Here is a 12,331-nt window from a genome sequence, read left to right on the forward strand (position 1 = left end):
TCCAGGGACTTCCCTGGTAGTCCAGTGGCCAAGAGTCCACACTCCCAGTATAGGGAGCCGAGGTTCGAGCCCAGGTCAGGGGACTAGATCCCACTAAGTTTGCATGCCACAACCAAAGATCCAGTGTGCCGCAGCTAAGACCTGGCACAGCCAAATAAATGAATATTAAAAAAACACCAATAGGGTAGCAACTGGAGATTCCACCTGCATTTCTCAAGAAACTCCTGTGTTCTAGGCCCTGAGGGTGAGTCAGTGACCAAAGTGGGACACACAGCCCCACCCTTCTATTCGAGGCCCAGGCTTCCTGGCTGTGAAAAGCCAGGGAAGGGTGAGGTCATGGTGAGAGGACACTCACCTTGACTCCTGTGTCCTGAGGCAGGGGCCCCGGGTTGCTGTTGACGATGTAAACTTCTTGGGTGATATGGGTGGTTGGGAGGGTGGTGTCGGGGGGCTCTCTCCCCTTCCAGGCCCCAGGGTGGAGTCCTTGAGTGGCGGGTCGTAGCTCCAGGCGGTGGGCTGCTGGTCAGGGGACAGGGTCTGCTTCAAGTGCCCAAAGTTCCCCACCCCCATGTAGCTGGGGTTGATGATTTCTGTGATACTGGAGCTACTGCATGGAGGGACCCTGCGGGGGGAAGGGGGGACACAGTTACACCTCACAGCTCCTCTGGGGCAGCACTGGTCTGAGGACAGTGTCTTTTGGTGTCCGTCGGGGCTCCTCAGGCTCTCCCCAACCCCGGTGACTTTCCCCCTTAGAACAGGCTGGGGCTTTTAGCTCTGGAGCCACATCTGCTAATGTCCTTGGTCCTCAGGAAATACGACACCTGTCCCGTGCGATCATCTCTATAGCTGCTTCCTCCTGGAGTGGGCGTCTTTCTAGTAGGCTATGCCTTCCCAAGGCAGGGACTGCACTTAACGTGCCTTGGTTTCTCTAGAACCTGACACATGGAGGTACTCAGTGTTGGCTGAACTGAACTTTGCAATGCAGAAGAATCTCCCTGGCCTTGTCGCATTCACACCAACCTCCCCTGAGCCTGGGGTTTGCGGTCAGAAGCCTCGGAGCTGGAAGCAGGACAGGCCTCTTGTGGCTGGCACTTTCTTTCCCTGTGAGTCCTTGCTCTCTCTCTCTTCCACTTCCCCACTCCCCGTCCTGGGTCTGTAAAGCCAGGCTAGTTTGCAGTGAAGTCCTGGCTCTTACCCACTCTCCAGGCCCCCAATCTACCTGTTGGCAGGTTCCCACTGCTTCATGGGGTCATGGCTGGTAAGGCTTTTCAGGGACTTGGGTCCACTGGATTCATCCCGCTCCGTCTTCACAAAGTCTGCAAGAAAGGGGCCGGGAAAGACCTTGTGAGGGGCAGCCCCCAGGGTTTGGGCCAGGATGGCTCAGAGGTGTCCACTGGCGTGCTGAAGCTGGAGAGTGAATACTGGCTGCCTGAGGGCAGATTCTGAGACCTCGTGTGTGTTTGGTGGTCGATCAGTTATGCCTGCACAGCACCAGGGCTGGGAGAGTGGGCATGTATGACCCAGAGTTGTCATTTCCTGCAACATCTCCAGCTCGGTGGTGTCAGCGAGGGACAATGCAGGCAGCTATTTTTTGGCAAATCTGAATAAAAGAAATACAACAAGGTAGTGCTGCAAGAGCACTCAGTGCCCAGAGCCAGCCTGTTCACAAGCTTAATGGGGAACTGGGACCCCATCTTCATAACCGACTCTGGTTGTGGCTGCAGGGGTGCCAGGTCCCCCTCAGGTCCAGATCCTGCAAGAGAAAGCAGCTCCCAAAGGCAGAGCCAGGAGGCACACGCACAGGAGGCTGCACCCTCAATGCCCAGAGCCTTCCACGACCAGGGGCTGCCAGACTGTTCACATGCACAAGTCCTGCTGTCTTGCTGTTCATGTGAGCGGCAGGACCCCATCACGTTTACAAACTTATGGATGCTTAGCAGGGGCTGAACCTGCACTTTCACCCTGGACCAGCCACTTGGCTCAGCTTGTGACCTTCAGCCAAACACTTAACCTCTCTGTGCCTTAGTTTCCCTATCTATCAACCAAGGACAAGACCTTGCTCTTGGAGGTATTGTGACAGAGAAATGAGGTGGCATTTAATAGATAATCGTTTCATGCATCAAGTATAAAATGAAAGCCTGACTCATTTTAGACACTGTTATTTGAGCACTTTTGAGGAAGAATTAAAGCGAAGAGGAAAAGGGAAAGATCTATTGTCTGAGAAGGAAGACAGACTTGATTAACATATTTTGAGCAGCTCTGTGCCTCTCAAATCATTTATTATTTCAAGCAGGGAGGTTTTAACGGGATGGATACCATTGAGAAGGACACGTATTAATTTCCAGGTTTCAAAAAATGTATGCAGGGTTCAGAGAAAATTACAAATTCGCATCTTCCTTGTGTTCTCTTTATGTTACTAGGTCTCTTGACCACATTTCAGTAGTCTCACAGTGAAGCTGTGACAGTTCTCCTCTCCGAGATGCGACGTCTGAACTTGCCTAATGCAGCAGCCCCCAGCCTTTTTGGCACTAGCGACCGGTTTTGTGGAAGATAGTTTTTCTACAGACTGGAGTGGGGGGCGGGTGGTGGTTTCGAGATGAATCAGGTACACACTTACTGTGCAGGAGCCTGGTGGGCTGCTGTCTATGGGGTCGCACAGAGTCGGACACGACTGAAGCGACTTAGCAGCAGCAGCAGCAGATGGCCAGCCAAAGTAAGCAAGTGGCAAATTAGGGGGAGAATAAGATTGAGTTCAAGTTCAAAGAAGTGCTAGGGGACTCTGCCTGGCAAGAGAAGGCCACGGAGGGTGGCTGCGACTAGGATCAGGAAGGGCCAAAGAAATGTGCTCAGGATGAGAGTGGGGCTTCCAGGTGCACACGGTGCATGAAGGTGATACCAAGGGTAGGTGATACCAAGAAGCCCAGGGTGGGTACCAGGAGGGCGAGCTGTAGGCACATACGCGGGCGTGTGTGTATATATGAGTGCGCACCACGTGGCCACAAGGAAGAACAGGAACCACGTGGGAAATTCGAATCTCAACTGCAGCCGTGGTTTCAATCTCCCTCGCCCCTCAGCCAGGAAAGAGACTGTGAGTAATCAGCAGGTCTGTGCGCAACGCTGGTCCTCCCGGTGGAGGTGTTGAGTTACAAGGCCCGGAAGGCTCACAGGAGAGCAGAGGACCTGGGAAAGCCACACGCTTCACCTCTTTAGAGATGTGAGTTGACTGGGGTCGGGGAAGGGTGATCTGAGGCTGTGGACAGTTGCGGTTCTGTAGGGAAATTCTTGAACCTATGGAGGGTTGGGCCAGATTGTCTCTGAGGCCCCCTCCAAGGCTGGATTTTCGTCTTGAGGCCTCAGCAGACAGAATATTCCATGCCTGTTCCCCGCCCAGCGGTGCTGAGGAGGGAGCAGAGGAGGGGGCATGTCCACTTACCGTAGAGCTTCTCCCTCATCTTGCCCTGGGAAGTCTGCAGCTTAATGTTCCCCCGGAAGTGACCGGTCATCTCTCCATGGTGGGTGAGAGGTGTGTAGATGGGGAGCTGAGTTTCCGTGGCTTCTAACCGTAGAGCGATGCAGCCCTCGCCTGAGGAGGTGCGGGGGACAGTAGTCAGGTCAAGACCCCCTCATTTCACTGGAGAAACACCATGCATTTGTCCTGGAGATTTAGTCCCCCTCCCAGAGCTGCAGTGGCCAAGGCAGGGATTATGGGACTAACCTTTCAGAACAACTGCTCAGCAATTTGGGGAAAACAGCTCAAACCTTCAGTGAACTCCATGCAGATTAGTGGATGCAAGAAATTAAATCATAGAAAATCCAGCAGAAAACCAGAATTAAATACTAATTTGATTGCTGGAGAGAAGGATAACCTCCCAAGGTTTGAAGCAGTGTGAGAAATGACAAAACAAGGCTGACAGATAAGAGGATATAAGAGTTTAAAACTTCTGCATAGAAGAATTTTTAAAAAATGGGAAGAGGACTGACTGAGGCCATTCGCTGCAGCCAGCTTCAGAGAGGATATTTTATCTGAACGCCTCAAAAATCAAATCTCCAGCAGAGTAATGGGCAGAGTACCCCACAGACATTTTCTACAAAAAGAGAAATGTAGCTGGTTAATTTCATTACTCTAAATGGAAACCAGTTCAGTCTTCTGAGTCATCAAAAATGCAAATTAAGGCAGCACTTAAGGGACTCTCTCACAGACATGAAACTAGCAAAAGAAGGAAGCAAAGAACAGTGCCAGTAAGGATCTGGGAAGACCCGTACACCTGGACATGAGAAGGTCAACAAGGCAAGAAGGAGCCTTCACAGCCATCAGTTTGATGACAAGGGCCAAGAATCAGAAACACATGTACACATTGCTTTAGCCAGGAAACATGGGAGCTTGTCCTAAAGAGATGATCCAAAAGGATCAATGTAGCCAAAGGAGATTGAAAAATGTCCACAAAGAAGAAAAGGCAACCCTCGTCCACTCTTGGTGGGAATGTGAATAGGTGCGGCCGCTGTAGAAAACAGTATGGCATTTCCTTACAAAAAAAAAAAACAAACAAACTAAAAATAGAAGCAATCCCATTCCTGCTCATATATCTGGAGAAAAGGAGAAAACTCTAATTCAAAAAGATACATTCACCTCTGTGTTCATAGTAGCACTATTTACAGTAGCCACGACATAGAAGCAACGTAAATGTCCACTAACAGGTGAATGTGGTGTACATACACAATGGCATATTAGCTGCAAGAAAAAGAAATAATGCCATTTGAGGCAGCAGGGATGGGCCTAGAGCTTCTCATACTGAGTGAAGTAAGTCAGAGACAAATATCATACGATATCACTTACATATGGAATCTAAGTGTTGTTCAGCATATTTACAGAACAGAAACAGACTTGCAGACATAGAAAACAAACTCCTGCTTACCCAAGTGGAAAGGAAGCATGGGGGGGATAAACTAGGGGTTTGGGATCAGCAGATAAGACCACTACATTTAAAATAAATAGCAGAGTCCTACTGTATAACACAGGGAGATATATTCAATCTCCTATAATAAATCATAATGGAAAACAACATGACACGATATATAATATATATCTGCATCAACTTGCTGTACACCAGAAACTAACACATTGTAAACCAACTGTAGTTTAATAAAAAATAAAAACGTCCACAAAGAGCTCCATTTGAGCATTATTGATAACACTAACAAAAATAATCGGCTGAGCCTCAACAGTGGTAGTAAGGAACAGTTTTAACAATGAGGATATAAAAAGATTGAAAGATGACCAAAAAATGAAGATATAGTAAGTTCATGGAATATTATGAAACCATTAGAGGCAACCGTCATGAAGGCTGGGTTGGAGGATCATGGAAAATGTGTCTTATCTGACACTAGGTGAGGAAAGCAGACGATAACGGGTGTCTCTGTGGTAATTATTCATGTAGAAATCTATGTGCCTATGGATGAACGCTGGAGTGTGAAAGCAAATAAATACGAGACTGCTGAATGATTTTTTTCCTAGTTATTAGTATGATGGGTCTTCCAGGAGGTTAAGAATCCACCTGCCTGCACATCAAAGGAAACTATTAGCAAGGTGAAAAGACAGCCTTCAGAATGGGAGAAAATAATAGCAAATGAAGCAACTGACAAACAACTAATCTCAAAAATATACAAGCAACTCTTGCAGCTCAACTCCAGAAAAATAAATGACCCAATCAAAAAATGGGCCAAAGAACTAAATAGACATTTCTCCAAAGAAGACATACAGAGGGCTAACAAACACATGAAAAGATGCTCAACATCACTCATTATCAGAGAAACGCAAATCAAAACCACTATGAGGTACCATTTCACGCCAGTCAGAATGGCTGTGATCCAAAAGTCTACAAGCAATAAATGCTGGAGAGGGTGTGGAGAAAAGGGAACCCTCTTACACTGGTGGTGGGAATGCAAACTAGTACAGCCACTATGGAGAACAGTGTGGAGATTCCTTAAAAAACTGGAAATAGAACTGCCTTATGATCCAGCAATCCCACTGCTGGGCATACACACTGAGGAAACCAGAAGGGAAAGAGACACGTGTACCCCAATGTTCATCGCAGCACTGTTTATAATAGCCAGGACATGGAAGCAACCTAGATGTCCATCAGCAGATGAATGGATAAGAAAGCTGTGGTACATATACACAATGGAGTATTACTCAGCCATTAAAAAGAATACATTTGAATCAGTTCTAATGAGGTGGATGAAACTGGAGCCTATTATACAGAGTGAAGTAAGCCAGAAGGAAAAACACCAATACAGTATAATAACGCATATATATGGAATTTAGAAAGATGGTAACAATAACCCTGTGTACAAGACAGCAAAAGAGACACTGATGTATAGAACAGTCTTATGGACTCTATGGGAGAGGGAGAGGGTGGGAAGATTTGGGAGAATGGCATTGAAACATGTAAAATATCATGTATGAAACGAGATGCCAGTCCAGGTTCCATGCACGATCCTGGATGCTTGGGGCTAGTGCACTGGGGCGACTCAGAGGGATGGTATTGGGAGGGAGGAGGGAGGAGGGTTCAGGATGGGGAACACATATATACCTGTGGCGGATTCATTTTGATATTTGGCAAAACTAATACAATTATGTAAAGTTTAAAAAAAAAATAAAAAGAATCCACCTGCCAATGCAGGAGACATAAGAGACACGGCTTCGAACCCTGGGTGGGGATAATCCCCTGGAGGGGGAAATGGCAACCCACTCCAGTATTCTTGCCTGGAGAATCCCTTGGACAGAGGAGCCTGATGGGCTACAGTCCACGGAGTCGCAAAGAGTCGGACGTGACTGAGCGTCTGAGCACATCAGTATGATGTGCTATTTGTCAGCATGAACACCAAGAGAAAGAAACAAACGAGGACCTCAGTGTTTGGCAGGAAGATGGAGCCTCAGACCCGCATGCCCGTTTCCTGCCGGCAAACCTCCTGATGCTCCGGCACCATGTGGATCCTTTTTCTTTGCTCCATCAGACTCCTCAGGCTCTACCCGCCCCTGCCCTGGCTCAGGGACCTCTTTTCCAGTGCTGTGGTGGGAGGGAGTGGAGGGCAAGATTCTGGAGCTGCGCTATCTGGGTTCAAGTCCAAGGTCACACAGCAGTGGCTGGGTGACCTTGGACATGTCACTTCATTTCCTCACCTCTGCAGTGGGGGTGGTGATGGCACCTAAATCCCAGGGCTCTGGGTAGAGCCTGCAGAGTGGGCAACAGACACATGTGGGCACCCTTCCTGTCTGCAGCCTCTTTCTGCTTCCTGGCTTCCCCCGATCAGCATTGACCACCTGCAGATTCCTTCCATTGGAAGCAGACGCCCGCCCTGGACCCCACTGCACATGCTGGTGGGCCTCACGCCCTCCGCTTCCTCACCCCACTCACTCCCTCACTGCACACGGTTCTCCCAAGTCCAGAGATGATCCCCGGGGCTCTTGGTCTGCAGGACGCAAGTCTTTACTTGGCCGGATCTCTCGGCCACATTTGCTGTCATAACCACCCGCTCCTCTTGAGCAGCTCTGACGGCGTCCATGACCCCAGTCTTCCATTTTCCTCCCACTTCCCTGGCTGAGTCTGCTTCACCTGCTCCTCCCCACAGCTGACCCAGTTCAGGAAATGGAAACATCTGCTCAGCTACTGAAACCAGGAGTGCAGGGCCATCCTCCAGCCTCTTCCCCGGATTCCCGTGGTCAAACAGTGGCCCTTCTCAGTACCTCTCAGTTTTAAACTCTCTTTTTTTTGCCCTCACCACTTTCATTCTGGCTGCCTCATCCACCATGTGTTGTTGTTGTTGTCGTTCAGTCGCTCAGTTGTGACCGACTCTCTGCGACCCCATGGACTGCAGCTCACTAGGCTTCCCTGTCCTTTGCCATCTCCCGGATCTTACTCAAACCCATGTCCATTGAATCGGTGATGCCATCCAATCATCTCATCTTCTGTCACCCCCTTCTCCTGTCCTCAATCTTTCCCAGCATCAGGGTCTTTTCCAATGAGTTGGCTCTTCACATCAGGTGGCCAAAGTATTGGAGTTTCAGCTTCTGCATCAGTCCTTCCAATGAATATTCAGGGTTGATTTCCTTTAGGATTGACATCCATCAAGCTGATCACTGCAAACTCTAAGTTGCAAAGCTGACCATGTTATCATCTTGCTTGACTCTTTAGTGGCTTCCTGCTGTCCCCAGGATGTGGTATTTACCCCTAACCTGGCTTGTGTGGAGCTGCCAAGCTGGCTCCTTGCCTCCAGCCTCTCTCTGACTACCTGCCCCCTCATTCCATGCTCTAGCTGCACTATACATATGAAGTTCAAGGGCAAAGCTAACACCATGCTGGAGCCAGGGGCAGGCTGAAGATCTTAACAGAAGATGATGTCTGGAGGACAGTTGTTGGGGCCACAGGCCTTCTCAAACTAGTCTGTGCTGGGCATTGAGCAGTGCCAGGTGGACCCGGGTTCAGATGAGGGCTCAGCCAGTTACCACCCATGTGGCTCACTTTACCTCTCTGAGCCTCAGTTCACCCATTGACTAATGGAGAGGGTAGTGTCTGCTTCACAGGGTCGTGTCAACATCAGTCGTAATATTTCAAGCGCCTGGCATGGAATCTGACACGGGAGAGGCTCCATGGATGACAGGGGCTGTGTCCCTCTCGGAAGCCCGATGGGTCGGCAGGATGACTTCCTGGTAACTGTTCCTCTGGCAGGACCAGGATGGGCAGCAGGTGGGTTTTTTGTGAAGGAGATAGCTCCTCTCCCTGACGTGGGTGGCCTCGATCACAGGTATGGTACCTATAGCACCTCCTTACCGTAGGATTCGTCGCTGTCGGAGGACTTGATGCTGATCAGGATATGCTGGTCCAGCAGGTACTCGGGGTCAGAGATGATGGGCTTTAGCTGCAGAGAGAACAGCATGGGTTAGCTCGGACAGGTAGGGGACAGGCTTGGGGGAGCCAGCCCAGAGAGAGGGGAATGTATGGGGAGATGTTCTTTTTAAATTCAAATATCTGCTTTTCCTGTCCAAGAGAGCAGGGAGGAACCCGTATGTCCACCCTGCCCAACATGGTGGGGTTAACTTCCTTTCTGACCCCCCACCCCCGTCACACTGCACCCGGGGCCCTGGCGAGAGAGCCTGACCCCAAACATGCCTTCACCTACACCACCTCCCTTCCCTTCCCCCACCCGCACACCCCACAATCAAGGGGTGGGGGGAGGGACGGGGCCAGGCTGATATTCAGACGTCTGAACGCACCCCGCTCCCAACAAGAGCTCAGCCCTCCCCTTGGCCCCCCGTCCTGGGATGGAGGCTGCATTGAAGGAGGCGCCGCAGGATCTGCCTTCCATCTGGGAAGGAGGAACCTGTGTCCACCTGCAGGAGAGCCTCCCGATGGGCCTGCAGGGTCCTGTGAGTTGCTGGAGGGCGACTCAGTAAGTGGCAGGCACAGACCCCAAGTTCCAGCCTGTCCCTGAGTCCCTGCTGGTGTGGGTGGGGGCATGCGGCAGGGCCGGGAGCATGGGGCAGGGCCGGTCCACAGTCACAGGGAGGGGTTTTGCAAGGCCGCCTGCTCCTGCCGGCTACCGCTTGTGACTTCCTCCCAGCTGAGGGCTGTTCCTCGTGTGGACCCCAACACAGAAGCCCTAATAAAACCCTCACAGGCTGCCCCCTTCCCTCCCCTCCACAGACACCAAGAGATCCCCTAGTGTGGGCCTCTGGGTCCATGCCAACTGACAGTATGGACTCTATTCAGAAAGCTCCAGAACAGGTGACTGGACATGGCAGTGGGAGCTCTGGGCCATTCTTGAGGCTCCAGTGCTGTCCCTAGAACTCGGTTCACCGATGTGCAGAGACCACTGGCTCCAAGTCAGCCATGGGGCTGGGGTGCTGCTGAGGCAGGAAGAGGAGCCCCCCTGCCACCACCATCACTGGGCAGAAGGGGGACGGGAGGTGGAATCTGAACACAAAAGGTCTGCGAGGGACATGGCACCTCATGGGGGGCGAGGAGCCTCGTCAGGTGCCTCGGCGGGGTTGCAGAGGGTGAGGAGACGGGGGGTGACAGAGGGGGGGCCCTGAGATGCTGGGGGAGCAGAAGAGACCGAGAGAGAGGAGAGGGCCAGGAGCCAGGCTGAGGAGTTGACATCAGGGACCCCACCGGATGCAGGAAGCGGGGCCAGGAGCAGATGGGCATTCCAGAAAGACCCCTCGGCCAGTAGGGAGGGATGGAGCCCCCCGAGAGGCAGCAGTGGGGCGGGGAAGGCCAGGAGTGGGCCGCTGCAGGGACGTGGGGATTGGGATGCTGGCATCGTTCCCGACTTTACGGAAGTAAGAAACGCGCTGTCCAGGTGCTTCCCAGGGGCAGCGGGAGAGGGTCAGGTGGGGCAGTGAGGGGCTGAGCTGGGACACTGCCTTGGAGCCCAGGGCCACCGGGTCTTGGGTCCTGAAAACAGCGCCAGACGGGGATTTCTGTCAACCCCGCCCCAGCCGCTTGCACTCAGCGAGCATGCGTGCCCGGTGGTGTCTGACTCTGCGACCCCGTGGACTGTAGCCCGCCAGGCTCCTCTGTCCATGGGATTCTCCAGGCAAGAATACTGGAGTGGGTTGCCATTTCCTCCTGCAGGAGATCTTCCGGACCCAGGGATCAAACCCAGGTCTCCTGTGTCCCCTGCGTTGGCAGGTGGATTCTTTACCACTAGGGCCACCTGGGAAGCCCCAGCCTTTTGGAGGACCCCAATCTGAAGTCTACCCAGACTAGAAGACTTCGGGACTCAGACATAGGTCTTTTCATGTGTGATCCACAGGTCGGTTCCGACCAACAGTTAAGGCCAGTGCGGGGAGCCCAGGCCCCTGAGACCTGCTTGCCCACACTAGCCTGAGGCCGTCCTTTAAAACTCACTTAGGGCATCACATTCCAGGGAATCTTCCAGCGGGGCCTGAGACCCCTGCCCTGTGTGAAAAACCTGCCCGGCCCTGGACACTTCCTCTATGTCCCTTCCCTTGTTAATTGATAAAGAAGCAGGGTCCTATTCCACGTGTCTCCAGAGTGAACACCAAACATGTCCATCATCAACGTAACATCACAAAAGCAGTGCTGGGTCCCAGTTTTCTGTAATAAAGACAAACGTGTTCCTACTAAGGTTGCCTGCAATTCCACCCTCTGCTTGTTGGGGGCCAAGGACAGGTCAGGTTCTCTGCACATCCAGAGCCAACACACCTCTGTCTACTCCTTCGTGTGATCTTCCAATCCAGGGCTGAACAGAAGGACACCGCAGGGGAACTGGGACCTTGGCTTGTGGGTGCTGGGTCTGTCATTGCAGCCGTGTGACCATGAACAAGCCTCTCTGGGACCTGCCTCCTTTCCTCTCTCTGTAAAATCACGTGGTCAGATGACACAGCCTCTAGACCCCTTCCATGATCTATCAGGGGAACTGAAATCCATCTAGGAATACTGGGCCCACTAGGTGTGGTGAGAGTTGGGCCATAAAGGAGGCTGAGCACCGCAGAATTGATGCTTTTGAACTGTGGTGTTGGAGAAGACTCTTGAGAGTCCCTTGGACTGCAAAGAGACCCAACCAGTCATCCTAAAGGAAATCAGTCCTGAATATTCACTGGAAGGACTGATGCTGAAGCTGAAGCTCCAGTACTTTGGCTACCTGATACGGGGAGCTGACTCATTAGAAAAGACTCTGATGCTGGGAAAGATTGAAGGCAGGAGGAGAAAGGGATGACGGAGGACAAGATGGTTGGATGGCATCACCAACTGAATGGACATGAGTTTGAGCAAACTCCAGGAGATAGTGAAGGACAGGGAGGCCTGGCGTGCTGCAGTTCATGGGGTTGCAAAGAGTCAGACACGACTGAGCAACTGAACAACAAGAGGTGCAGGCCCACGTTTAACCACTGCTGGGAGGAGCGTCATAAACCACCATGAAAGAGAGGCAGCTGCTTCTGCCCGGCCGGAGCTCTGCCACTGGCCAGCACCTCTGGCCGGTGAATACAAAATCGTCTCTGTTCTTGAGTTACCTTTGGGAGGGTCTCGCCAAACTTCACCACCAACTCCCCTTCGCTTCCTTCTTCATTTTCTCCTTCCTGACTCTTGACAAAACCTGTCGGGGGGACAAGAAGGCAGGTTTTCAGAAGAACAGCACAAGAACCAGACAGAGAAGACTCCTGGGGTCGCTCCAGCAGGACCAGGGAGGACACCCACCCTCCTCTTTATCTGTTGGGGCCACAGCATCGTTGAGGAGCAGAGCTTGCTGGAGATTCTGTTTTGGTTCAGGGGATGGTCATTTGCCAACACGGTCTAATTATTTTTAG

The 12,331-nt window shown here is 51.6% G+C and overlaps 1 protein-coding gene across 1 annotated transcript in view; it reads right to left on the minus strand.

The window, feature by feature from the left end:
* The window catches only part of INPP5D (inositol polyphosphate-5-phosphatase D), a 137,525-nt gene that overhangs the window by 7,119 nt on the left and 118,075 nt on the right, over window positions 1–12,331 (minus strand). Inside the window, exons 21-25 of the mRNA XM_086394204.1 lie at window positions 12,038–12,120; window positions 8,829–8,916; window positions 3,434–3,583; window positions 1,220–1,316; window positions 356–622 (exon numbers count right to left, since the gene is read on the minus strand). Of these exons, the coding sequence (XP_086250330.1) occupies window positions 356–622; window positions 1,220–1,316; window positions 3,434–3,583; window positions 8,829–8,916; window positions 12,038–12,120 (685 nt within the window). The remainder of the gene's footprint in view (window positions 1–355; window positions 623–1,219; window positions 1,317–3,433; window positions 3,584–8,828; window positions 8,917–12,037; window positions 12,121–12,331) is intronic.

Source organism: Bos grunniens, chromosome 3 (assembly GCF_055505025.1).
Source record: "Bos grunniens cultivar Pamir isolate PY7600 chromosome 3, Bosgru_T2T1.0, whole genome shotgun sequence".
NCBI classification, from domain to species: Eukaryota; Metazoa; Chordata; class Mammalia; order Artiodactyla; family Bovidae; genus Bos; species Bos grunniens.